Raw genomic sequence first — 27,459 nt, 5'->3', positions numbered from 1 at the left:
AGTTATCTTTTATTACATTGAATTGGTGGGAGATGGAAGCAGGATTGGGCCATCGAATCTCCTGAGGCCCATTTGAGTTCTGAGACATAGTTATTTAGCAGAGAAATCTTGCAATCAACGCTGAGGAAACTCTGCCACAGAACAAGCTGGAGAGGGCACACAGTGTGCCATCACTGGAACAAATGACTTGCAAGTAACCATTAAGGTTCCAAATATCATTACATTTCCAAATGTAGCCCAAAGTTATGTAGTATGAGACCAATGCTTTCCTCGTTATTAACACTTCTATTTGTCCCCAGTCCTGAATTAAAGGTGCATAGTAATTTATAGAGCCCTAGATCTACCGTGAATCCAGCAAAGTGAACCATTTTGGAAAAATGAAAGACAAGAGAGAAGACAGGCAGTATAAATAATACTACTGTCAACTGTTTGAGGTGGACGTCTGCCCACTCACTTCTCATTAGGCATCTAATCTAATTTTTTAAATGTTACCCCACCTCTGTTTAAATACTTTACTCTTAGATATTGGTACAACCAAAAGCTCTCAGGGAAGCCAGCCTAACTCCTAAGACTTACTTCTTTGGGTTAAATGCCAGGGGGGCTAAACATACCAGCTTCAAGTGTGGTGAAGTTCTGACCACTCCACTGACTCCATTTCCGGAAGTGGCTGGCATCAGCACAGCGTACTTGGGCCATATACTCTGTGGCAGGTTCCAGTTCACTTAAGAAGTACTCACCATTCACCTTGATGGAAACATTGTACTGCTTGATCAAAAAAGAGAAGAAAGAAAAGAACAAGACAGAAGCATTGATGAGTGTATACTTTTACGAAGACGAACCAGGACATAGCATATCCTGATCTGGAGTAAGATCAGTTCATCTTTGAGGGAAAAAAAAAATCTCCAAGGCCCATTTCCTAGCTGTAAAAGTCTATAATTAATTTCATGGACTTTTTAAAACAGATGACCCACACCATTTGAACCTACACAGAAATAAGAGTTTAAAGTGATTTTACTCACTGGTGTCTCTGTTCAGGACAAAAAGGAATTTTTGAAAATAGAAAATTAAGCAGGCCCTTACTTGCATCATTTTTCCTTCACCATAGAGTTCAATCTGACACAAATATGTGAAATCCTTCTTCATGGAGTGCACCTTCCAGGTCATTTTGGCATTTGTGGCATTTACATTTTCAAAGTTGACACTAAAAGGATTCATTGGATAAAAAAAAAAAAAAAAAAAAAAAAAAGAAAGAAAAAGAAAAAAAAATTCAAGCATAGACCCAAAAAGACATTTGTAATAGGCAATTTATTTCTTCATTTATTTGTTTAACAAGTATTTTTTGTTTACTTTTGAGAACATGACAAATAAGAACTTACAGACAAGATAGAATAAGCCAACCACAGCCTTGCTCACTCAATGATTCTACTACACACATTGAACAAAATACAAAAAGAAACTACCTGAGACTCCTACAATTAAACACAAGTAGGCAAACCGTGAAGGGGAGTCAAAACTTCAAGAAGGTGGTTCATGGAGAGAATTTTAACAGAACTCAGAGTCTAACCCAAATAACATTAACAATGTCAAGGATATAATCCAAAATATGCAGAATGTGCTAGGAATGGAACATCTTTAGCTGAAAGGGGACTGGCCAGAACAGCCCAGGCTCTGTTCCATCCATCTGTCCTTTAATGCTTTAGCACAATGAGTCATGTGTTGTCAGGATATAAAATCCAGGATAGGTGCTTCTGAGGTCTCTCAGCTGTTGCACAAGTGAAGAACTCAGAGATAAGATTCTGTTTGACCTAGACAGCTCTCTGCAGCCTTGGGGACCAGCCAGCAATAAATCTGAGACTTGTGTTGTCCCCTGCTGCCTATCTGATAGTAATAAATCCACTTCATGTAACTTGTTGTATATGAGCACATTCTGTATCACTGGACTCGGACAGTTGATAACCAGTGCACAGAGACAGCGTGCTTCACAAAATTGGCACAGCAAGCAGGATTCAATCTGACAGAACAATGGCTCACTGGTAAAGTAGACGGGGCAATGCCCTATCTCATACCTGGCCTGTGGTGGAGACATCCGACTAGCTAGGTGTTTTATGGGGAAGAAGCAGTGATAAGAGAAACACAGGTCACACATACACCCTGAGAATGTGGGTGAGCTGGTACATGGATTGCAGCAGGAAAGAAGTGTGGAAACAGGGGAGTTTAATGCACATATGTGATTCCTCCTTCCTGGGTATTCAGATGCATCTGGAGGCATCTGAGAGGGAATTAAAAAGAGGTCTTCTGATGGTCCTTGAGACATCTGAGAGGGAACCAGCATGCACAAAGCAAGTCTTCACAGAGAAGGAGACTCAAGATCCAAAGGACACACATGGACACAAGCAGTAAACTCTCAAGCAACCTGGCTGGTGTGTTTGTTGGATAAAGGGACACTACAGACCCAAATGGTGCAGTTAGGGTTGGGCCCAAAGTCTCTAGGTGCCTACCGAAGGTCACTGGCCTAATACTCTTCTCAAGAGAAAACAGAAAAAGAAGAAAATGCAGACTTTTCTGGGATTCTTGGATATTGGAACCCACATGACAATATTTCCTGGTTCTTTTAGGTAAAAAATTAAACTGATGATATTGGGAGGTTTTCAGACAAACATAGTGACCCAAGATGCTTATCTGGTTGTGGGCGGGGCCCATTGGGCCATTTTAGGTGCGAGTAACCATGTTTCCTATCACTCAGGGCACCATCAGCAATTGGCATTTTGGCTGTTTAGGGACCAGAAGACCACCTCCATCTGAAAGGGTATGTTCTCCCAACACAGCTAAGGATTTGAGCCATAACAGTGGGGCATATCCACTTCTGCCTGCTACCTAAGCTCCTCAAGTTCCAATGGCTTATTCAACAAACGTAGTACTGTTATACATACTGTATGGAGAATAGGACATTACTTTGTTAATTGAGGACTTAATACAGATATAAATGTTATAAACCACCCTCTCACAATATTTGGCCAGTCACAAAAGGCCCACCAGGGCATGGAGACTAACGATGGACTATTGCAAACTAAATGCCAAGGCCACTTAAGCTGAACACCAAAGAAGTATCCCAGATATAGCCAAACAAGTGATGCCCCTTGTGGCATCCTCTAATAAAAATGAGGCCAGCAGCTGGTAGGCCTCTTTGAGTCCTGGAGACCACATGTACCCAACCTAGATGTCCTTTTGCTCTCTTTAGTCAAGGTTACGGCAAACCCACCAATTTTAAATGAGGTTCTTTGTGGCAACAGGCCTTGGAAGCCACTCAGCAAGTTGTGGACCAGGTACTGCTTTTAGAATCCTTAGAGCCTGCTAGCTCAATAAAATTACAGACATCCAACACCTCATGCATGCTGATAGTAGTCTCTGGGAAGAAAAAATCCGCCACCGGGATGTACCAGCCTCTCACATTTTGGACACATAAGTTGCTTAGGCAGACCCCAGACTGCTTTTAAACAGCAACTCCTTGCTTGCTACTAGGAACTAGTCTCTGGACACTGAGCGTCCTATGGCCAGAGCACCAAACATGACACTACAACATGAAATGCCCATCCATACTTGTGTGCTTGCAAACTTCACCAATCAAATTAGGCTCAACAGAGCTCAATTATTAAATGAAACTGGCCCATTTAAGATCATGTCCAGCCAGGCCCCATGGGACCAGTAGGTTTCATGAACAAATGGCTAGCTAATTAAAAGTGACCAAGTAACCTGCTGAGGATGTTTTGGCTCCTCCTATGGATTCAAAAATATGCCTACCAATGCTTTGGCATGGTTTACTGATGGTTCTGACAAACTAAAAACAGATGGGGTTCATTGGGCTGTCACCTTACCATTTGGCCAACAGACAGCCAACTTTAGACTGAGACTGGATATGGAAATTCTATCCAAACTACATGCAGTGGCAATGGCCATGCTGGCCACCTTTCCACCATATCTTGCTATATTTTCACCAACTCACGGGCCATTGCCAATAGCCTAGCCATCTTGTCAGAAGAAAAACAACTGAGTGACTGGACTGATTAAGGAATCCCCTGTGTGGGACAAGAATTATGGCAAGAGCTTGCAGCATGAAAGTTGTCAGAATCAAAATGGAGTCATTTATGTTAAAAAGCAAAATCATGAAAAATGGAGCCAGGTAAGGTCATGCAGGATGGGCTCTCTTATACGAATGTCTGATCACAAAACTATCATGAAACAACCGGTAAGGGCCGCAGACATGCACGAAGGTCAGTACAACCTTACACACACACATAAAATACTTCTACAAGGGCACCTGTCCAGCAACTGGATTATCTAACCTAACACTGACACCACTTTTGTTATTGATACTTGTAGTCAAAAATTATTAACTGAAAACATCATGTAATCCTTCTCATTTTTTCTTTAAAAACCTTTGTCTTTGTTTATCTTCCTGAATATACACAATTTCTATGGTAAATGTATTTCCATTGCAATGTCTATTCCTGAATAAATATCATTTTCTTTTAGAGTCTCTCTCTCTGTTATTTAGATTGGCATAATGGTGTCTCAGAAGTGAGACTAAGATAGCTAAAGAGAAGGCTCCATCGACTGACCCACATGCAGGATCACCAAATTTAACAACTATACGAAAAAATCACCTTCATAAGACTGAAAAATCAAGTAGGCATTCATAGTACCTGTCTTTAATACTGTATCACTAAAAGATGCACTGAAAGGGGAAGAAAGATATTCCTGAATCACTGATGCCACCCCTTCCCCATTCACTGGCAGCAGCCCTGTGTCATGGACAGAGACTCTGTACACTTGGGAGAAGGAGAAGAGGAGAACACAGTGACCGAGAGACTTTGCATGGAAGTCAGGGCTGCCCAGTCACCAGAAAAGTAGGCAAAAATGGGTTGAACTCAGCTGAGAGAGGCTCTATTTGTTTGAAAATAAAGGAAGTGAACAAGAGTCTTCTGTAATTCAGAGAATTCTTCCAGATCTTATTCAAGACCACCAAGGAGGTACCTCTATGAGTCTATAAGAACCATAGTGTTACTGGGTTTGGGTTTCCCCTAATGAAGATAAGGTACAGATCACAACACTATATCTTTTTGATATGGATAATCTTTCTCAAGAAGGATGGGTACAAACAAGCCCAGACTGTGATGACTACAATAAATACTTAACTCTTCAAAGCTCAGACATTCATAAGCATCAAGACCATCCAGGAAAACATGACCTCACCAAACAAACTAAATAATTCACCCAGGGACAATCCTAGGGAAACAGAGATATGAGACCTTTCAGATAGGGAATTCAAAATAGTTGTTTTAAGGAAACTCAAACAAATGTAGAAAAGCACAAAGAAGAAATTCAGAATTCTGTAAGATAAATTTAAAAAGATATGAAAATAATTTTTTTAAACCAAGCAGAAATTCTGGAGTTGAAAAATGCAATTGACATACCAAAGAATGCATCAGAGTCACTTAATAGCAGAGCTGATCATGCAGAAGAAATAATTAGTGAACTTGAAGATAGGCTATTTGAAAATGTTATCAGAAGAGAGAAGAGAAAAAAGAATAAGAGTTATTGGCCTTAAAGATGAGGTAGAGAATGAGACAGTGGTAGAAACTCTATTCAAAGGGATTATAACAGAGAACTTTCCATACCTTAAGAAAGATACAAATACCCAAGTCCAAGAAGGTTATATAATACCAAGTAAATTTAACCCAAAGAAGAAGTCAATCTCGAGGCATTTAATAATCAAACTCCCAAAGGTCGAGGATAAAGAAAGTATCCTAAGAGCAACAAGAGAAAAGAAACCATATATAAAGCATAAAGATATATAAACAAAATATATATATGGAAGAAAACTTTTCAGTGGAAACCTTACAGGCCAGGAGAGAGAGTGGCATAACATGAAGGAGAAATAAAAACTTCCAGACAAACAAAAGCTGAAGGATTTCATCAATACCAGACCTGTCCTACAAGAAATGCTAAAGGGAGTTCTTCAATCAGGAAAAAAAATAGGATGTTATTGAGCAATAAGAAATCATCTGAAGGTACAAAACTCACTGGTAACAGTAAGTACACACACACACAGAGCAAACCCCACAGAATATGGTAACACTGTAACTGTGGTGTGTAAACTACTCTTATCTGAACTAGAAAGACTAAATGATAAACCAATAAAAAATAATAACTTTTCAAGACATAGACCATACAACACCTGAGGTGGGTGGATCACCTGAGGTCAGGAGTTTGAGACCAGCCTGGCCAACATGGAGAAACCCCATTTCTACTAAAAATAAAAAATTAGCCAGGCATGGTGGCACATGGCTGTAATCCTAGCTACTCAGCAGGCTGAGGCAGGAGAATTGCTTGAGCCCAGAGGCGGAGGTTGTGGTGAGCTGAGATCACGTCATTGCACTCCAGCCTGGGCAACAAGAGTGAAACTCTGTCTAAAAAATACACACACACACACACACACACACGTCTGTATGCACATGCACACACACACACACACACACACACACCCCAAAAAGTTAAAAAGCAGAGAAACAAAGTTAAAGAGTAGAGGTTTAATTAGTTTTCTTTTTGCCTGTATATGTAAACAGTGTTGTTATCAACTTAAAATAAGTTATAAGATAGTATTTGCAAGCCTCATGGTAACCTCAAATTAAAAAAAAATATATATATGTATATATATATATATATATATATATACATATATATATATATATATGGAATATGCAAAAAGGAAAAAGCAGAAAATTAAATCAAACCACCAGAGAAATTCACCTTCACTAAAAGAAAGACAGGAAGAAAGGAAAGAAGAAGGAGACCATAAAAGAGCCAGAAAACAATTTAAAAAATGGCCAGAGTAAGCTCTTACTAATCAATAATAACATTGAATGTAAATGGACTAAACTTTCCAATCAGAAGACATAGAGTGGCTGAATGGATTTAAAAACAACTGACCCAATGACCTGTTGCCTATGAGAAGCACTTAGCCTATAAAGGCACACACAGACTGAAGATAAAGGGATGGAAAAAGATATTCCATGACAACGGAAACCAAAAAGGAAGAGGAGTAGCTTTACTTAGTCAGACAAAATAGATTTCAAGACAAAAACTATAAGGAGACACAAAGTAGGTCATTATGTAGTGACAAAGGGGTCAATCCAGCAAGAAGATAGGACAATTATAAGTATATACACAACCAACACTGGAGCATCCAGATATACAGAGAAATATTAGAGCTAAAGAGAGCAATAGACCCTAATAGACCCTAATATAACAACAGCTGCAGACTTAAACACCCCCTTTTCAGCATTAGACAGATCCTCTAGACAGAAAATCAACAAAGAAATATCTGATTATCTGATTTAATCTGCACTATAGAAAAAATGGGCCTAACAGATATTTGCAGAAATGTTTTGTACGATAGCTGCAGAACACAGACTCTTCTCCTCAGTACATCAATCACTCTCAAGGATAGATTATATGTTAGGTCACAAAACAAGTCTTAAACATTTTTAAAAATTAAAATAATATCAGGCATCTTCTCAGATCATAATGGAATAAAACTAGAAATCAATAACAAGAGGAATTCTGGAAACTATAAACTACATAGAAATTAAACGACATGCTCCCAAATGACCAGTGAGTCAATCAAGAAATTAAGAAGGAAACTGAAAAATTTCTTGAAACAAATGATAATGGAAACACAATGCACCAAAACCTATAGGATGCAGCAAAAGCAGTACTAAGAAGGAAGTTTATAGCTATAAGTGCCCACATCAAAGAAGAAAAACTTCAAATACACAACCTAATACTGAATTAGAAAAGCAAGAGCAAAACCAAGCCCCAAGTTAGAATAAAGAAATAATAAATATCAGAGATGAAATAAATGAAATTAAAATGAAGAAAACAATACAAAAAGCTGGTTCTTTGAAAAGATAAACAAAAATGGCAAACCATTAGCCAGGCCAAGAAAAAAAGAGAGAAGACCCAAATAAATAAAATCAGAGGTGAAAAAGGAGATACTACAATGATACTGCAGGAATTCAAAGGATCAATTGTGGTTATTAAGAGCAATTATATGGCAATAAATTGGAAAATCTAGAAGAAAAAGAAAAATTCCTAGACACACAAAAATAACAGTGTTGAACAATGAGGAAATCCAAAACCTGAGTAACAAATTTGAACTTGTAATAAAAAGTCTCTCAGTGAAGAAAAGCCTGGGCCCCAGTGGATTCACTTCTAAAATCTACCAAACATTTAAAGAAGAACAAATACCAATCCTACTCAAACTACTCTGAAAAACAGAGGAGGAGGGAATATGTCCAAAGTCATTCTACTAGGCCAGTATTACCCTGACACCAAAACCAGACAGGGACAGATAAAAAAATGAAAACTAAAGACCAATATCACTGATGACTATTAATGCTAAAATCTTCAATAAAATATTCACAAACCAAATTCAACAACATGCTAAAAAGATCATTCATGATGACCAAATGGGATTTACCCCAGGAACACAAAGATGGTTCAACATATGTAAATCAACAAATGTTTCATCATATCAACAGAATGAAGGACAAAAAAACCCCATATGATCATTTCAATTCATGCTAAAAAAGTTTTTGATGAAATTCAACATCCCTTTCATGAAAAAAGCATTAAAAAAACCAGGCATTGAGGGAACCTATGTCAACACAATGAAAGTCATATATGACAGATCCATAGCTAGTATCATACTGAATGGGGAGAAACTGAAATCCTATCCTCTAAGATTGAGAACAGGAAAAGGATGCCCACTTTCACCACTGTTATTTGATATAGTACTCAAAGTCCTTGCTAGAGCAATCAGACAAGATAAAGAAATAAAGGGCATCCAAATTAGAAAGGAAAAAGTAAAATCTTCCTTATTTGCAGTTGATATTATCTTATATTTGCTAAAACCTAAGGACCCCGCTAAGAAAGTATTAGAACTGATCAACAAATTCAGTAAAGGTGCAGGATACAAAATCAATATACAAGTATCAGTAGCATTCCTATATGCCAACAGCAAAAAATCTGAAAAAGGAATCAAGAAAGTAATCCCATTTACAATAGCAACAAATAAAATTAAATACCAAGGAATTAACCAAAGCAGTTAAGTATCTCTACAACGAAAACTACAAAACGCTGATGAAAGAAATTGAAGAAGGCTCAAAAAAGGAAACATATTCCATGTTCATGGATTGAAAGAATCAATACTGTTAAAATGTCTACTCTACTCAAGGCAATCTACAGAGTTACTGAAATCCCTAACAAAATACCAAAGACATTCCTTACAAAAATAGAAAAACAATCCAAAAATTTATATGGACTCACAAGAGACCCAGAATTGCCAAAGCAGTGGAGTAATTACATTAGCTGGCTTCAAATTATACTACAGAGCTATAGGAACCAAAACAGCATCATAATGGCATTAAAAACAGATACATAGACCAGCAGAACAGACTTAGAGAACCCCCAAATAAATCCATACATCTATAGTAAACTCATTTTTGACAAAGGTGCCAAAAACATATATTGGGGAAAAGAGAGTCTCTTCAATAAATAGTGCTGGGAAAACTGGATATCCATATGCAGAAGAATGAAACTAGATACCTATTTCTAGTAGTACACAAAAATCAAATCAAAATGGGTTAAAGACTTAAATCTAAAACCTTAAGCTATGAAACTACTACAAGAAAACACGAGGGAAACTTTCCAAGACACTGGAGTAATTTATGCAAGTAAGAATTTTTAAATAATACCCAACAACAAGAGGCAACCAAAGCAAAAATGGACAAATAGAATCCCATCAAGTTAAAATGCTTCTGCACAACAAAGGAAACAATCAACAAAGTGAAGAGAAAAACCACAGAATGGGAAATTTTTGCAAACTACCAATCTGATAAAGGATTAGTAACCAGAGTAAATAAGAAGCTCAAAAACTCTATAGGAAAAAAAATCTAATATTCTGATTTTAAAATGGGCAAAAGATATGAATAGACATTTCTCAAAAGAAGAAATATAATTTACAAACAGGAATATAAAAAAGTGCTCAACATCATGGATCATCAGAGAAATGCAAATCAAAACTACAATGTAACTAGTGTTCTATCAATCCTGTTTATCCTCTAAAAAAAACTAGTGTTTGGTTTCATTGAGCCTTTGTATGGGCTTTTGGGTGTCCATTTCAATTAGTTCTGCTCTGATTTTAGCTATTTCTTTTCTTCTATGGTTTGTGGTTGTTCTATAGTTCTTTCTTCTACAGTTTGTTGTTGTTTCTCTAGTTTCTCTATGTGTGATATTAGATTAATTTGAGATCTTTCTAAATTCTTGATGCAGGCATTTAGCTCTATAAACTTTATTCTTTACAATGCTTTTGCTGCAACTCAGAGATTTTGGTACGTATGTCTCTGTTTTTATTTCCAAGAATTTTTAAATGTTTTCCTTAATTTTGTTATTTACTCACAAGTTTTGATGTTTTTGAATTTATTTAGACTTGATTTCTGACTGAGCATCTGGGTAATCTTGGAATATGTTCTGTGTGCAGATGAGAAGAATGTATATTCTGTGGTTGATGGGTGAGTGTTTTGTAGATGTCTATTAAGTCCAATACAGAATTTGTTAGTTTTCTCCCTTGATGATCTAATGCTGTCAGTGTGGTGTTGAAGTCCCATTTTTGTGTGGTTGTGTGGTTACCTAAGTCTCTTTGTAGGTCATAAAATAAGAAGCACTTGTTTCATGAATCTGGGTGCTTCTGTGTTGGGTATATATATATTTAAGATCAATAAGTCTTCTTACTGAATTGAGCCCTTTATCATTACGTAGTGTCTTTTTTTTTTTTTGTCTTTTTAAACTGTTGTTCATTTAAAGTCTGTTTAACCTGATATAAGAATAGTGACCCTTGCTCTTTTTGGTTTTCTATTTTTATGGCAGAGCTGTCTCCAACTCTTTATTTTGAGCCTATGGATATCATTACATGTAAGATGGGTCTCTTGAAGACAGCAGACAGAGGGGTCTCTCTTTTTTTTTTTTAATTCAACTTGCGACTGTGCTTTTTCAGTGGGGGAATTAAGACTGTTTACGTTCACAATCAATATTGATATAGGAGGTTTTGATCCTATTGTGAAGTCATTAGCTGGATGACTTGTAGTTTCTATTCTGTAGTTCCTTTATAGGGTCTGTGGACTAGGTACCTAAGTGTGATTTTGTGGTAACACGTATTGTTCTTTTGTTTTCACATTTAGAACTTCCTTAAAGATTTTTTGTAAGGGTGGTCTAGTGATAACAAATTCCCTTAGCAATTGCTTATCTGAAAAAATATTTTATTTTACCTTCATTTATGATGCTCAATTTGGCAGGATATGAAATTTTTGATTGGAATGTCTTTTCTTTGAGAATGCTGAAAATAGGCCCCCAATCTCTTCCGGCTTGTAAGGTTTCTGCTGAGAAGTTCACTGTTAGCCTGATGGGGGTCCCTTTGCATGTGATATGACCTTTTTCTCTAGCTACATTTCAGATTTTTTCTTTAGTGCTGGCCTTAAACAGTCTGGTGACTATATATGCATTAGTGATGTTCATTTTATGTAGAATCCAGCAGGTGTTCTCTGGATTTCTCGTATCTGGATGTCTACCTCTCTAGCAAGATTACAGAAATTTTATTCTATTATTCCCTCAAATTTGTTCCCCAGATTGATTACTTTTTCTCCTGCTCTCTCCAGAATGCCAATAATTTATATGTTTCATAGCTTTACATAATGCCATATTTCTTGGAGACTTTGTTCATCTTTAAAAATTATCCTTATTTTTGCCTGACTAGATTAGTTTGAAAAAAAAAAAAAAACAGTCTTCAAGTTCCAAAATTCTTCTGCTTGGTCCAGTCTATTAACAAAACCTTAAATTGTATTTTGAAATTCCTTGAGGTTTTCACTTCCAGTAGTTCTAGTTTTGCTTTGCCTGCCATGTATGAGCCAGAAAAAGCCAAGGGAGTGGGGAACTGAAAGTACCTTTTCCTAAAACATTTCCCCACCTAGGTTCACTAATCAAGCCAAACAGACAGGCAAACAAAAAGATAAATTATTGCTAAAAATTAAAAGCCACTTGAAGATTTTGGTCTTCTGATACAATTTAGCTATCCCTAGCTAAAATGCAAATATTTGAATATTTAACCCTAAACTCATTTGAAACACAAAAAGGGAAGAGGTTTTTAAAAATAAACCTGCTATAGAAATTGCTTTACCCAAAATTTGGTATCTAGTCTTCATAAAATTACCTACTAGGGCAAATAAAATGTAGCCACATGAATAGGTCCCATTTTGTCAGACACATCATTTGAACCCAACTCTCCTTCTGTAAACCAGTGCATTGCTTTTGAGTTCTTGTTATCTGCCTGCAGACTGGACTCGATCCTGTAATCTCTTAATTTTCTCCAATATTTGGATATAACTCTCCAAAACCTGCTCTGTTTGTAAAGCCCTAAAACTGAAGCTGGACAACTTAATATAACTTTCAAGGAACTAGCCTCATGCATGATGTATGGGCTGCACATAAAGTCCATTGAACCGCCTGATTCCACACCCAGTGACCTTCAAGCTGCAAACAAGGATGATAAATTGATGGCTTTATGTAGTGAACAACTTTTCACAAGACGATGGGACAAGACAGCCCAACAAAATGAGACTCTTGGTCGGGCGTGGTGGCTCACGTCTGTAATCCCAGCACTTTGGGAGGCTGAGTTAGGCAGATCATGAGGTCAGGAGTTCTAGATCGGCCTGGCCAACATGGTGAAACCCTGCCTCTACTAAAAATACAAAAATTAGCTGGGTGTGGTGGCACATGCCTGTAATCCCAGCTACTCAGGAGGCTGAGGCAGGAGAATTGCTTGAACCCGGGAAGCAGAGGTTGCAGTGAGCCGAGATCCTGACACTGCACTCCAGCCCGGGTGACAGAGTGAGACTCCGTCTTAAAAAACAAAAACAAAAACAAAAACAAATGAGACTCTTGTTCCTCTTGCTTTTTCCTTTCTTATGCCTATCTTTTTCTTTATAACAGCGTAACTGAAATTTCACAATCAGTTTCTTTTGGTAACTTGATAGAATCTAATTTCAGAGCTCTTTTAAGTGATAAATTTTAAAAAAAATCTGTGCTATTGATAATACTACATATTGTATATGGATAAATTCCTCTGGGGAAGTTGAGGCCTGTATACATACAATTTTTTAAAGTCATATAGTTATAACAGGTTTCACTTAAGTCCCATATCTTTTGATTTATTTGTTTGTCCTTAAGGCTAGCCTCAAAGCTCAAAACCATTATGCAAACTAGGGTTATCATATTGCTATTAACTTTATTTTGCATTTTCCTTTTAGAATTTTGTACATGTTCCTTACCAAATTTCTGCCGAAGTAGTACTCCTAACAGAACAATGCTGGCCCAGCACTTTGAGAGGATGGCTAAAAGACTCCAGAATAGATGAAACTGAACTTAACAAAGGACTACAGCAAGGCTTATCCTGACAGCAACTCCCTCCAGGCCTCCTTTGTTGTCCAAATATGGCTAAAAGGGTTTTGATGCCGACTAGTTGCCAATCACTCCCTCCAATGTGGGACCAGACCAGTAACCCAGGACAGGTCCATCTTGGTTAAAGGGTGATCAGCAATGATTTCAGAGAGAGATCTTGATCAAAAGGGGGAAATGTGAAAGTTGTCAGAATAAAAATGAAGTCCCATGTCATTTTTTAAAACCCTGAATAATGAAGCCAGGGAAGAACATGAAGGGAAGGGAGGGTTCTCATACATGGATTCCCAAATAAAAAAACTCTCACAAAAGACTGCAAAAATCATAATCTTGCACAAAGGCCATCACAATCTTACACACACACAAAATTTCTGCAAGGACATCTGCCCAGCAACTGCTTGTCCAGACTTGAACTGACAGCACCCTTGTTATTGATCCTTGTAGACAAGGATAATTATCTCAAAACAATTATGTAATCCTCCTCATTTTACCTTTAAAAGCCTTGGTATTCCTCTACATTCCTGAACATACACATAGTTTACTATGGCACACGTATTCTCATTGCAATGTCTAGTCCCAAATAAACATCATTTTCTTTCAGAGACTCCCTCTCTGTTCATTATGTAGAATGACAGCTGGCTAAAAAGGTTAAATAGGTGTCATTCATGTGAATGCTCGGACCAACCATAGCTGCCTTTATGAGAAAGTTATGTCATCATTTCAAGTATCCCATGAGACTTTAATCTGAGCAAGTACCGTCCTTCAAAGCCCAAGCACACAATAATAAATGCATCCTCTTTGAATATGGTGGGCTTTCCATGAACCCTGTCGCTTGCAAGCCAACGGAGCCATTGCATGATACTGAAGAATAGCCAACTCACACAGCAACTAAAGAAAGGACATCAAGGCAGCCTACTAGTGGGGCAGTGCTCCCAGCTGAGTAGGACAGTATGGGCACTAAACACTGATTTCCAAAACAAGGAAAACATGCCGTCACAGTGCATGATGGGAAACAGTGAGTTGGGTGGGGCTGGAGGTCTCTTTTTCGTCCTTTAAGACAGCTCTCTCAGAGGCTTTCCATAACCATCTGAATGGCAGCAACATCCTGGGCATTCTCTACCCTATTACTTGAATGTTACCTTCTTTGTAGGATTTATCTGTACTTGAAGTTATTGTATTGACCTCTTTACATGTTAACAAGCTGCTATATGTCTGCAGCCCTCATTCCTGCCCCTAATCCAGCCCTCTCAACACACACTAGTGTATGAGTTCACTAGAGGCAGTCGGTGCTCCTATTTTTGTTCATTGCTGGGTCCCCACTGCCTGCTCTATTGGAGGGGGATGTGAGGATTAAGCTGAAATCTAAAGATGTGTAGGAGTTATGAAGGTAAAGGAGAAGGTGGGGGCATCTCAGTAAAAGTGAACGTGTATAAAGATCCTGCATCAAAAGAGACTACAACAAACATGTAGAAGAGACAGAAGGCACCTGGCCTCACACTGAGAGAACAAGGGGCAAAGAAGAAGGTAGCAGCCAACTTATGCTGGACCATGAGGGTCACATCAAGTGATGCTGTGTCTTAAAAAATGCTTTATTAATTTTGAAGCATTAAGACCTATGTGCTTTGACAATGATGATATGGTGCAATTAATTTTAAATGAGAAAGGAGTTCAAAATTTAAAAATTTCAAAATGGAGAAGAAAAAAAGGGAAGGATACATGCTAACAATGTTTTTAACTGTTTTCAGAAGAATTTTAAGTGCCTGTGAAGTTATAAAAGTTAAAAAGGGTCCTTGGGAAGTTTTTGTTTCTTTTAAAGCAGCTCCAAAAATGTTTCTGGTCTAGCAGAAAAGCCCCAGCTCTTAGAGCCCACCCCCCTCGCCCTCCGCCTTGCCCAGCCGCCCCACGGTCCTGCAAGCTTCAATATAAAAATGCTAGCCATTAGAAACTGGGTCCCCCCAAACATGGCGATTCCGCCATCTTCTTCCTTGCCCCCTCATGTGCCTGGCAACATGGTTGCCACCGCAAATCCTCAGGTGTGTAGAACATCATGGTGCTCTATATTTGCATATTAAAAGACTAGGGTGGGAGAGCCAGCTTTTCCTGGGCTATGTGAATGACATGCCTGGTTAAGCCAATCTCCCGAGCCCTATGCAAATCAGACACCACCTCCTCCTGTCTCCTCATATAAGCAGCCACTTTTCTGCTGCACATGGGGTTTTCTCTTTGTTCAAATCCACCCCTGCCTCTATCTCTGTATGGGGGAGCTGTTTTCTTCTTCCTTTTTTTTTTTTTGCCTATTAAGCTTTTTCTTCTTAAAACCACTCTACGTATGTCTGTGTCATTTTATCCAAACCGGCACGAGACAAAGAACCTGATGTTCCTCCAGTCATTGGAGCTGCCTGTATCTGTAGTACAAAAAATATGCAAAAAAATTTAAAACTTTATGAAATGATTTTAACAGAGGCCTAAATAAATATAAAAATATACTATGTCCATGCACATAAAGATTTAGTAACATAGAGATATTGATCTCTCCAAATTGCATTTATAGATTAAGTGCAAATCCAATGAAATTCCCAGCAGGGGTTTTCATAGAATTTTATACACTAATTATCAATTTTACTTAAAAGAGTATGGCACCAAGAATAATGAGGATATTTTTGAAAAAGAACAAGGTGAGAGACTTATCCTACCTGATGTCAAGACTCATCTGAAACTTTAAGTAAGTTAGTGTAATATTAGTATAGGGATAAACAGACCAACCAGTGGAATTAAGAATCCAGAACTCTCTTATGCTTTCATAAAAGTGAAAGAGGTGGCATGTCAGATCATTAGGGAAGGAAGAGTTATTTGATAAACAGATATGGAAAAATGGTTACCAACCAGAAAAATTCAATGTCATAACCCAATCTCACTTAATGTAAAAAGAATCAATCCCAGGTGGATTTGGAATTCGTCTTCTTAAAAACCTTTAAAATTCTGATTAAAAAATATGGATGACTATCCTTCTGATCTCAGGGTAGGAAATGATCTCTTTAAAATATTTTTATACAATTACGTGCTTTAAAATTGATAAACTTTATCAGTAGACATATAAAAGATAGTGAGTTACTAATTAAAAGAAGATATTAGCAGTATAGAAATGAACAGCAGGTCGGGCGCAGTGGCTCACTCCTGTAATCTCAGCACTTTGAGAGACCAAGGTGGGTGTATCATGAGGTCAGAAGTTCAAGACCACCCTGGCCAAGATGGTGAAACCTCATCTCTACTAAAAATACAAAAATTAGCCAGGCACGGTGGCAGAGTCCTGTAATCCCAGCTACTAGGGAAGCTGAGGCAGGTGAATCACTTGAACTCGGAGGATGGAGGCTGTAGTGACCTGAGATTGTGCCATTGCACTCCAGCCTGGGTGACAGAGTGAGACTCTGTCTTTAAATAAATAAATAAATAAATAAATAAATGAACAACAAATCAGTAGCAAGAATACATAAATATTCTTACCAGAGAAAAATGTGCAAATAGCATGAATAAGCTTTTCATGAAAGAGAAAACAGACGTGGTCAAAACACTAATGACATTCAATCCCAAGACTATCATAAAATACCACCTTATAGCCATTTAATTGGCAAAAATAAAAAATGTGCCAATACCAACTTGGTAAGAATATGTGAACCTATGGGGTGGGAATATAACTGCTACTACTTTTTTGAAAAATAATTTGACCTTATCCTATAAGATGAACATTCACATATTCTACATCTGATCCCCCTCTTAAGTATATACTCAAGAAAAACAATTATAGATGTGTACTGGACACATGTATAACAATGTTCATATTAACATGTAGCCAAGCACAAAAACCTTGATACAACCTGCAAATCCATCAAAAAGGATCTATGAATAAAATATTTAATATTTATGCAATGAAATTCTACGCAGCAGTAAAAGTGAATGGACTACGGCAACAGTAAGCAATATGGGCAAATATTAGCAATTTAACATTATATAAACATAATTACTGAATTTTTACATACAGTTTGATGTCCTTTCTATGCATTAAAACCAAACAAAATAAAGGCATTTTTACCATCACATAAGAAATGAGAATACACATGCACACAATTTAAAGTGATAATGATCTCAGTGGAAGGAGTGGGGGTGGGGTGATTATAGGATGAGATATGACAGAAGTTATTGTTAGATTTCTAGGTTTGAAGTTGGGTGGTAAGCTCATTGGTGCTCATGACATTATTAAAACAAACAAATAATAGGGGATGCGTGCATCAATGTGGAGAAACACAGCATGAACAACAGGTATAAATTCTAACTCTCACCTTGGCTATAAATGAGGCAAAGGTTTACAGCACATTTACTTGATCACAGACTGTCAAACAAAGACATATTAGTGGCCACGGTAGGCTGTGACAACTCTAGTCTCACCTCGATGAGTCAGGTTAAAAAGGATATTGACACTTCTCTTCCTTAGGTAATTTTCAGCTATGAGTGTGAGGTTATAAGTTTCTTGTGAGTCTTGAGTTATTTGCCAATTACACCAGTTTTTGTGGGTACAAAGTTTCTTTTCCCCAGAAAATCTTTAAAAACAAAACAAAAGAACACAACTATTACAAGGTTTTACTTCTGTCAAAGCAAATGTATCCCTTAACCCTTGGGGCATTCTCAGTGACTGTCAAACTATGTTCCCCATAATGGCACTGATGCACCGCCAACAAATACCAATAATGAAAATATTGTTTCTACAAATTTGATATATGTGCTAAAATGTCTTAACAATGAATTACTGACACCCCCGTGGGTGGCAAAAAGTCCCTTAATTGCCGGGCGCGGTGGCTCACGCCTTTAATCCCAGCACTTTGGGAGGCCGAGGCGGGTGGATCACGAGGTCAAGAGATCGAGACCATCCTGGTCAACATGGTGAAACCCCGTCTCTACTAAAAATACAAAAATTCAGCTGGGCATGGTGGCGTGTGCCTGTAATCCCAGCTTCTCAGGAGGCTGAGACAGGAGAATTGCCTGAATCCAGGAGGCGGAGGTTGCGGTGAGCCGAGATCGCGCCATTGCACTCCAGCCTGGGTAACAAGAGCGAAACTCCATCTCAAAAAAAAAAAAAAAAAAAAAAAAAAAAAAAAAAAAAAAAAGTCCCTTACTTTACTTGGAATATTCTTAAAAAGTCAGAAATTGGGTAGATCCAGATTATCAGAGGGGACTATTTTCACGTTGTGATATACAATTGACTGTCTTTCTTATCATACTATGCTAAATGTTCCTTTATTAAAAACCTCAGGTAGAAAATATTAGACACTTGTGACCACTTAAAGGTTTCCTCTTAATCTTGGCAGATGTTTCTAAAATATTTGTTCCAATTTCCTGCAACATCTAAATGTAGATTTTGCCATGTTGTTCACAAGCACCTCAAACAAGGAAGAACTTGTCAAGAATGTAACCAGAGCCAACTTACGATTCAAATAAAGTGTAGCTTTGGGAAGGTTGTTTAGACCAACCCAAGGCAGTGTCCACCCCAGGATCCCAAGTACAGTGCAAAGTCTTGAAGTCCTGGGTTTCACAAGAAAAGTCCTTGGGCTCCTCAAGTACTTCTGTCCATACAAAGGAAAACAGACCTAGTTAAATCTTTTTATTGGAAGCTAAGCCAAATGGAAAGCTCTGTTTAGAGTCTGAAGCCACAGAGTTACTCTGAACAATGTAGGGGTCACTGAAGTGGAAGCCTACATATCAACAGCCTCCTAAAGTCACTTTTCAGGGGCCACCTCATCTTGGCCCCTTCTCCTTCCTGCCCTTGTGATTTCTCAGATGTCATGGGCATGGGTGGTCAATATTATGCAAGTGGTTGGTGATGTGTCTGTTTGACAAGGGTTGTATCCCCAGTCCCTGCCAGAGTTTCATTTTGGGTGCTGTGGCTCACAGAAAGCCTCAGGGATGTGAGAAAATCAGTCAGATTTGTGAACCTGCTAACTTCAACAGGCAGGGGCTGAGTGTTCAGGGAATAGTGAAGCACTTCTGAGTCCCCAGAGTTACTGCTGCTCTTAGTGACCATGCTAAGGGGACACAGAAGAAACAGGCATCCAGGTGACTGGAGACTTCCTTTGGCAAGGGAGGCAGGAAGGGAGATGTCCCCTACTGTGTAAAGGGAAGGAGATGCTCAAAACAAAATACAGGAGGCCACTAGTTGTGCACACACAGACCTATATAAAAATCAAAATGTTCCCACTCCACTAACGTATCCAATGGAGCCAATTTACTGCACAGTTAAGAACAGTAATGGCCTCCATTTGCTGATCTCTTACTGCACACAGGTATTACTGGGGCCCAATGCTACACACATTCATTAATCCTCACAATCACCATCACTGTCCCCATTTTACAAAGGAGAAAACTGGCTCAGAGAGGCTAGGAAAGTTGGCCAAGACGACACACCCAGCCAGGGAAAGAAGATTCAAACCCAGGTCTCCTGGGCCACAACCCTGGCTGACTCTGTGGTTGTCCAATCTGTAGCCCCTCTCCTTCCTCCAGGATCCCGTAGTAATTTCAGCATGGCTGGGGAAAAAATGGGGATTTTCCCAGTAGTCCAGGTCATGACTCGAAGTGTCTCTTCTTTAATACTACTGATTTCTAGGAATACAACTGTCAGTAAAAACAAGAAAACAACAGGAAATCCTGGAAATATTACTGAAGGACATCAATTTCAGAGCCTTTCTAGAAAACTTGGGAAGCAAAAGAAAATCAAGATCATGGGCAGAAATGCTTAACTTGTCTTCTAGTAAAGGAGATTTAATCTATTCCTCAGGAAATGAGAAGAAAGGGTCACAGAATTTGCATACTTACTTGAGACAAAGAGAACGATGCCTTTTATGCCTTTAGAGACACTTCCTTGGCTCACCTCACAATACACATCTGCCCCTGTTTTCCTAATGAAAGGCACACTACTTAAGTGGAATACAGATACGTGTGGATCAAGTTGTTCTCCATAAATCTGTTTCCCTTCCCAATAACAAGATACATTATTTTGAATGTTTCTAGAAACATAGCAAATGGTGACGTTGGCACCTTCTTCCACCAGTTTATCTTTAGGGAAAACGAACAATATATCCTGTCCAAGAGAATCTTGTACTGCAAGACCAAAAAAAAAAAAAAAAAAAAAAAGCCAAGTTAGTATCTCACTCAAAATTCAAGCCTCTTAAAACAAGTTGTCCATTTTCCCTCAGCAGATAACTTTAGCTTTTTCTACCTCCTGTAGAAAACAGCAAACTAAATGTATCTGCCAATCTTCTACCCTTTGGTGCATGCCAGACAATCCTTTCCAGCATTGCTCCTGTTGTTACATGGCTACCACTGCGGTTGTGGTTACAGCCACAGACAGCACGTTACTGTTACCACTCTGAGTATTGCATGATTGCTACTGCTAGGTTATTGTATCAGCAGCAGCTGCTCAAGTCCCAGCCCTGCGGGAGGCCATGTTAAGTGTTTATGTACATTATCTCAGGACATTCTTAGTACTTTATGACAACAGGTCAGGTAGGACTGAGCCAAAGTTTGCCCAGTTAGAAACTGGTAAAACCATATTCAGACTGGCATGGTCTACCCAGTTCCAAAATCCCTCATAATCTCTTAATTGTTCTGGAGACCATATCTCTCCCTAGCTTCTCAGAAATGCCCATCCCTCAAATGTGAGGGGTCTTTAAAAAGTTCATTTAAGTTTATAAAAATCCAACCTTCAAGCGATTCTCAAGCCTCAGCCTCCTGAATAGCTGGGACTACAGGCATGTGCCACCACCTGGCTGATTTTGTTGTATCTTTGGTAGAGATGGGGTTTTGCCATGTTGTGTAGGCTGGTCTTGAACTCCTGAGCTCAGGCAATCTGCTCACCTCAGCCCCCTAAAGTACTAGGATTACAGATGTAAGCCACCGCACCCAACTTCTTACTATCTTTTTAAAATGCTTTCTTTCCCCGTATATGTGTCCGTGTAATGGTTAGCACATGACCTCTGGAGCCATATTGTCTGGGTTAGAATTCTAGCTCCACCACTTAGTGGCGTGGTAGCCTTGCATGACTTCTTTAACCTTTCAGTGCCTGTTTCCTTACCTGCTAAGAGAGGATAAGAAGTCCTTTTACAGGACTGATATGAGAACTAAATATATATAGTACTTTAAAAAGTGACTAGGCCATAGATTTAATTCAATTATTATCTCATTATTATTAGTTTAATGGGAGGAAAAGAAACTGACAAAACTCACTCTAAATTTTATTACAACAAAATTAAATTATCAGTATTAAAGAATATTTAAAATATGTTTATCCATAATCTCATCTTTCAAATAACACATCACTTTCATTTTTCCATATTTCCTCTGCCTCTAGATTGGGGGGGACTACAACTTGAGCCCACCATCTGTTGGGGTGTGTGTGTGTGTGTGTCAGAACCTCACTCTGTCGCCCAGGCTGGAGTGTAATGGTGTAATCTAGGCTCACTGGAACCTCTGCCTTTTGGGTTCAAGTGATTCTCCTGCCTCAGCCTCTCAAGTACCTGGGACTACAGGCGCCTGTTGCCACACCCACCTAATTTTTGTATTTTTAGTAGAGACATTGTTTCACCATGTTTTCCAGGCTGGTCCTGGACTCCTTACCTCAAGTGATCTGCCCACCTTGGCCTGCCAAAGTGCTGGAATTACAGGCGTGAGCCACCGTGCCAGGCCCTATTGTTGTAAGTAAAGTTCTATCAAAAAAGCCCTCTCATTGGTTTACACACTATCTATGGCTGCTTTCCCACTACAGTGGCAGAGCTGAATAGTCACAACCGAGATGGTATGCTCTGAAAAGGATACAGTATCTTATCCGGTCCTTCACAGAAAAAGGTTCCCAACATCTACTTTAGATGCATACACATTTTGTGTTGCTCAAATACATACATATGTACAATTTATGTCTTGCTTTGTTCACTTAGCATTTATAATATACACACTTTACACCTTTTGAAAACAAATATGAAATTGTCTGATTTGCACAGCCGTCTCAACGAATAAGTTCAGGAGCAAGACTTCAGACTATATCTTCCAGTGCCAAGTTTCACACCTGTGTTTTTTAGTTCCCACAGGAGCCGAAGGAAAATAATGTCAGTGTCTACCCAGGGTTCCAAAAAGGAGATTTCCACTACTCAACCATTGCTCTTCATTAAAAAAACATATTAACCCTTTTCACTCTTGCAACTACCTCACTTCTTACCATTGACTTCCTCCCATGAACTCCAGTTGCTCCAGAAATTTGGCTCATGGAACCTGGCATCGTCCACTGCACTCTTTATTCTTACAAAGTGTGTTGCACATTCCAAAGGGAGTTCAGATTCCCAGCTCCAATGCAAAACCTGGTTCCACTTCACAGTCGTGCTATAATTCCCCTAAAAGCAAAGAGAAAAAAAATGGAAACACATAGCCATCTTGTTCTATAAAATAGCTTGACTTGACTTATACCAAAGCACAAATCTAAGATCCCATTCCAGGGCCACAATATGTACCAGGGAAGACCATTTCTGTTAGTCAATTCCCTGTGCTCTGATGCCTTACATGGGAGCCAGCTATAATCTCCTGCCTTTTGAAAACTCAGCTTCCAATCCCTATGGTCGTCCAATTCCAGGGGTCTCACGTGGAACATGCGGAAGAGAAAACAGAAGCTGCCCAGGTCTTGGGGAACAGATCAGACAGAAGGTGTTCATTGTGCCAGTCCCAGAGAATCTAAGAAAGTTCTTGAAAAGTAGAGAATTAATTCAGTCATTCTTTCTTTTTTTTAAAAAAAGAATGATTGATTGTTTTACAAATATTCATCTTTAGCAAGGTTCAGATTAGGTTGGCCAAATCTCAGTCAAGAAAGCAGTCTTTCATGGCACACCAGAAATTTCATTTTCTCTTAGAAGTCAACAGATGGGGCCGGGCACGGTGGCTCAAGCCTGTAATCCCAGCACTGTGGGAGGCCAAGGCGGGTGGATCACGAGGTCAAGAGATCGAGACCATCCTGGTCAACATGGTGAAACCCCGTCTCTACTAAAAATACAAAAAAAATTAGCTGGGCATGGTGGCGCATGCCTGTAATCCCAGTGACTCAGGAGGCTGGGGCAGGAGAATTGCCTGAACCCGGCAGGCGGAGGTTGCGGTGAGCCGAGATCGCGCCATTGCACTCCAGCCTGGGTAACAAGAGTGAAACTCCGTCTCAAAAAAAAAAAAAAAAAAGAAGTCAACAGATGGCTCTCCAAGTCTCCCTTGGTTTCCTGTCTCTTGTGTTTTCAGATGTGGTGGCCACATGGACCACACCCCATCTCTTGGGCTCCACTTGTCAGACTCTTAAGCCCTGGAGACATCAATGACACAAAATGTCTTACGCTGTTCTATAGGAAGCTTGTCTAAGTTGAACTGCCATTTGGGCTTCTGGCACAGCCTTTAGCCTTTATCTTTCTGAGATTCTGGTGTTTCCATTCTCTAATTCCACCAGCTTCAGTGGTTCCTTTACACCTTACCCTGTTACACAAGGCCTGCTATATAATCTGGCTCCAATCCACCAGTCCCTTGCAGGAACCATCTCTCCAAACACGGCTCCTCCCAACACTTCTGCATCTGCATCTGCATCTGCCTCTGCCTTCTGCATCTGCCTTATGCTTTCACACCTGTCTTTGCTCAGGCATTGTCTTTGGTTTGGTGTCTTCTACTCCCTGCTGAATTGGGATCTATCCTATTCTTCAAGCCCAGGTCATGCCCCATCTCCTTCATGAAGGCTTTCTTGCTCTTTCTTCTGCATTCCTCTCATCTCCACCCCTCCTGAGGCCCTCCTCTATACCATAGCTAGCTGTTGGTGTATCAGCTGTGATTCCAGCAGGAACTGTGCTCTCCTCTTCTTTGTGTCCCCTATAGCTCCAGCCACACCTTCTCCTCAGAATGCCTCCTCAAAGACTCCTGTTTTCTGCCCCACAGCTGTAAGGTGGAGACAATACACACATGACACTTCCTGGGGGAACTGAGTTCAAGCCTGCATCCGTGTTTCTAAGGGCGAATGGTAAGTCCTCAGTGAAGGGAGTGGGACATGTCACACACTGCTTGGAGTTAGCAACTCAGAGGGCTTCTTCTATTTATGTCTGCCCCCTGTTCAGGTTGCTAACTTGAAATAGTGTCCCTGACAAAACTAAACCCAGCCCTGGGCTGAGAACTTCCCAGCCCACTCAGTGGGCATTTAATTGTCGGCTTCCTTTTTCACTCTATGCAGACTGTGATTTTTTTATGTTTATATTTTTTTTCCTTTTATTGCATTACTTTATTCCTAGATCACAAAATAAGTTCTTTTAACAAGTTGTGAGGTCCTGATCCATAAAACTCTCACTATTTAATGTGAGCAATATCAAGTACATTTTACTTAAATATTTTTAAAATTTAAGAGCAAATAACCCCTCTCTTCCCCCCCGACCCCTGCTAGAAGGAAGTACATCAGTAATGGCAACCTCACTATAATGTCAACAAGTCACAGACTGAATTTTACCTCCCACTTCTCCTTAAAATGCAGCGTTTCTCTCATCGGCATCTCTGCTTTGGCTGGACCCCACAGCTCGCTTCCTACTGGCCACACCTCCCTTTCCCCACTTCCCCACCACACTCTGCTTTGCAGCTATTCAAATCAGATCTTGCCACTTCCTTTGTTCTTATTGCCTTTGGGATAAAACAAAACAAAACAAAACCTGAGCATGCTCCCATGGTCCTGTGCATCTAGGCCCGTGCCACCATCTGCATGTGCTTGGGGATCCAGCACCACAGCCAGCTTTCAGGCCTGGAAATTCTCCACCCCCCTCTCAGGGCCTCTGCTTATGCCTGTTGGGGCTGCTCAGAGCACTCTTTTCTACTTTACTTGCTACATTAACTTCAATCCTCTTGGATATCTGGTCTCAAACAGCCCTTTGTCCAGACTGTGGGAGAAGGTGAGGCCTAATCCCAACCTCACAGCATCTCATCAGTGACCTGTACACACAGCCCACATGTAGAATATCCTATTTGTGCGTTTACTTCCTCATTCTTTCCAGCATGCTCAGTGCTGATATTCCCACACTATGCACAATGGCTGACCTGGGCCCACAGTCTACAACTCTGGACTGAATGATTTCATCATTTCATTAATATGCAATGAGTTGTGTTTCCCCCAGACACTATTTATGTGTGGATTCTGTTTAACCTCAACTTCTGCTTTGTGGTCTTTACAGCCCCTGTTAATGTAGGAGATAAAACTTTTTCTTAAATACAGCAATTCAGTGATTTTTTTTCTTTAAATATGATAAATTGTCTTTGGGTCATTTTAGTCATTGAAGCGGCAAGTTTAATTTGACCCCTGCAGATGTCAGTAAATCACAAGAAATTGGCATATACATTCACAGAGAAGTCTAACTGAGGTCACTGATTTGTTACTGAGACATTTGACTCCCATGCCTGGCCTCCTTCCAAGCTTGAGTTCTTACCCTACTTTGCCTTCCTATGCCATTGACAAAATCATAAAGCAAAGGGAAGGGGAGGGCCATGACTCAGGGCAGGACCATGCAGTTCAGGGTTCCAAATGGCCAATACCATCCAGGAGACAGCTCGGTGCCTCTGGCCCAGCTGCAAGTAACTGGGTCAAGGTGCTCTTCCTTTGGCTTGTTTGGGAACAGAGGTGTCTGAGACACTGAGTCCAGAAGCTCCCCCCATCCAAGAGCATGAATGAGAGTACCCTATCAGGCCTGCACTACAGGGAGCTTCCCCGTGTAAGGGAGATTTTAGTCTAAACAGAAGCAGCTTCCTCTTCCTTAACAGGAGGAGGAACTTATATTTCTCCTCAACTTCAGGCATGAGGGATTCAGACAAGCACTTCTCAAGGTATTGTCTATTCCATAGAACATGTGCCCACCAACGGCCTGGGGGCTGCATGTGACTGTCATCCCTGTCCGGGCACAGGGGTGAAGGATGGTCCCACCTTGCCCCTGTCACTTGGAGCAACACAACAAACCTCTCTGTGGTGTAGTTTTTTCTCTGTTGTGGTCAAACTGGGTTGGGTGTTGTGAGGATGACACGACAGACAAAGCAAAACTCTACCCCGAAGGATCTCGAGCCCTAGAAGGTTACAGAAATAGTCTACACTAGCTGCTTTCTCTAGCAAAGAGGACTACTAAAGAATCCAATATGAAGCACATTTGAACAACTGCTTTTTAGGAAAATAAAGAAAAGATCTACTTGGTCTATGGCTAATGGTGTTTTCTCTAACGTAATAATAGATATGAGTTGTCTTTTGGAAAAATAAAGAATGGGATCCATGTAGTCTACGGTTAATGTTATTTTTGCTAATGGTGGTAAGTGCTAGTTTTCCACAATTCCTCCAGCACTTCCACCTCAATTTTTCTATTTGTAGCTAATTATCAGTCACAATATGACCTTTGCTTCAATGTTTTACTGGGCCCAAATTACCAACGAGTGTACCCATTAAAAATACAAAAATCAGGAAATAGGATCCAAGATGGCCGTTTAGGAGCAGCTCGGGATTGCAGCTCCCAGTGAAAGCGCAGAGGGTGAGTGGATGCCGCATTTTTATTGCCCACAGACTAGGAAATTCCCAGGTGGAGGTGCTCCACGGTCGCCAGCGCAGCGGTTTCGGCCAGCGCGGCTGTGCCGGCCAGCGCCGCTGCTTTGTCCTGCGCCGCTGCTTTGTCCTGCGCAGCTGCTTTGTCGGCGCCCCGGAGCCGCGGTTCTCCGTACAAAATACACTGGTCCGGGGGCCCTTTTGGCTGGCGATTGGAGCCACGGGAAGTCGCCCATACGCTGGTTCAAAAAGGGGACTGAGCAGAGAGCCAGGACAGTAGATTCCAGGGCAAA

The 27,459-nt window shown here is 39.9% G+C and overlaps 1 protein-coding gene across 2 annotated transcripts in view; it reads right to left on the bottom strand.

Annotated features, from left to right (window-relative positions):
* The window catches only part of OSMR (oncostatin M receptor), a 94,198-nt gene that overhangs the window by 29,207 nt on the left and 37,532 nt on the right, over window positions 1–27,459 (bottom strand). Inside the window, exons 4-10 of one of the 2 annotated variants that reach the window (XM_017505891.2) lie at window positions 22,820–22,991; window positions 21,623–21,682; window positions 20,425–20,709; window positions 19,043–19,178; window positions 18,007–18,158; window positions 1,081–1,223; window positions 612–765 (exon numbers count right to left, since the gene is read on the bottom strand). In XM_017505891.2, coding sequence (XP_017361380.1) covers window positions 612–765; window positions 1,081–1,223; window positions 18,007–18,158; window positions 19,043–19,178; window positions 20,425–20,709; window positions 21,623–21,682; window positions 22,820–22,991 — 1,102 coding nt within the window. The remainder of the gene's footprint in view (window positions 1–611; window positions 766–1,080; window positions 1,224–18,006; window positions 18,159–19,042; window positions 19,179–20,424; window positions 20,710–21,622; window positions 21,683–22,819; window positions 22,992–27,459) is intronic. The other variant, XM_017505893.2, reaches the window with a different exon arrangement.

This window comes from Cebus imitator, unplaced genomic scaffold, assembly GCF_001604975.1.
Source record: "Cebus imitator isolate Cc_AM_T3 unplaced genomic scaffold, Cebus_imitator-1.0 Scaffold344, whole genome shotgun sequence".
Taxonomy (NCBI): Eukaryota; Metazoa; Chordata; class Mammalia; order Primates; family Cebidae; genus Cebus; species Cebus imitator.
This window is presented reverse-complemented; position numbering and strand designations above follow the sequence as displayed.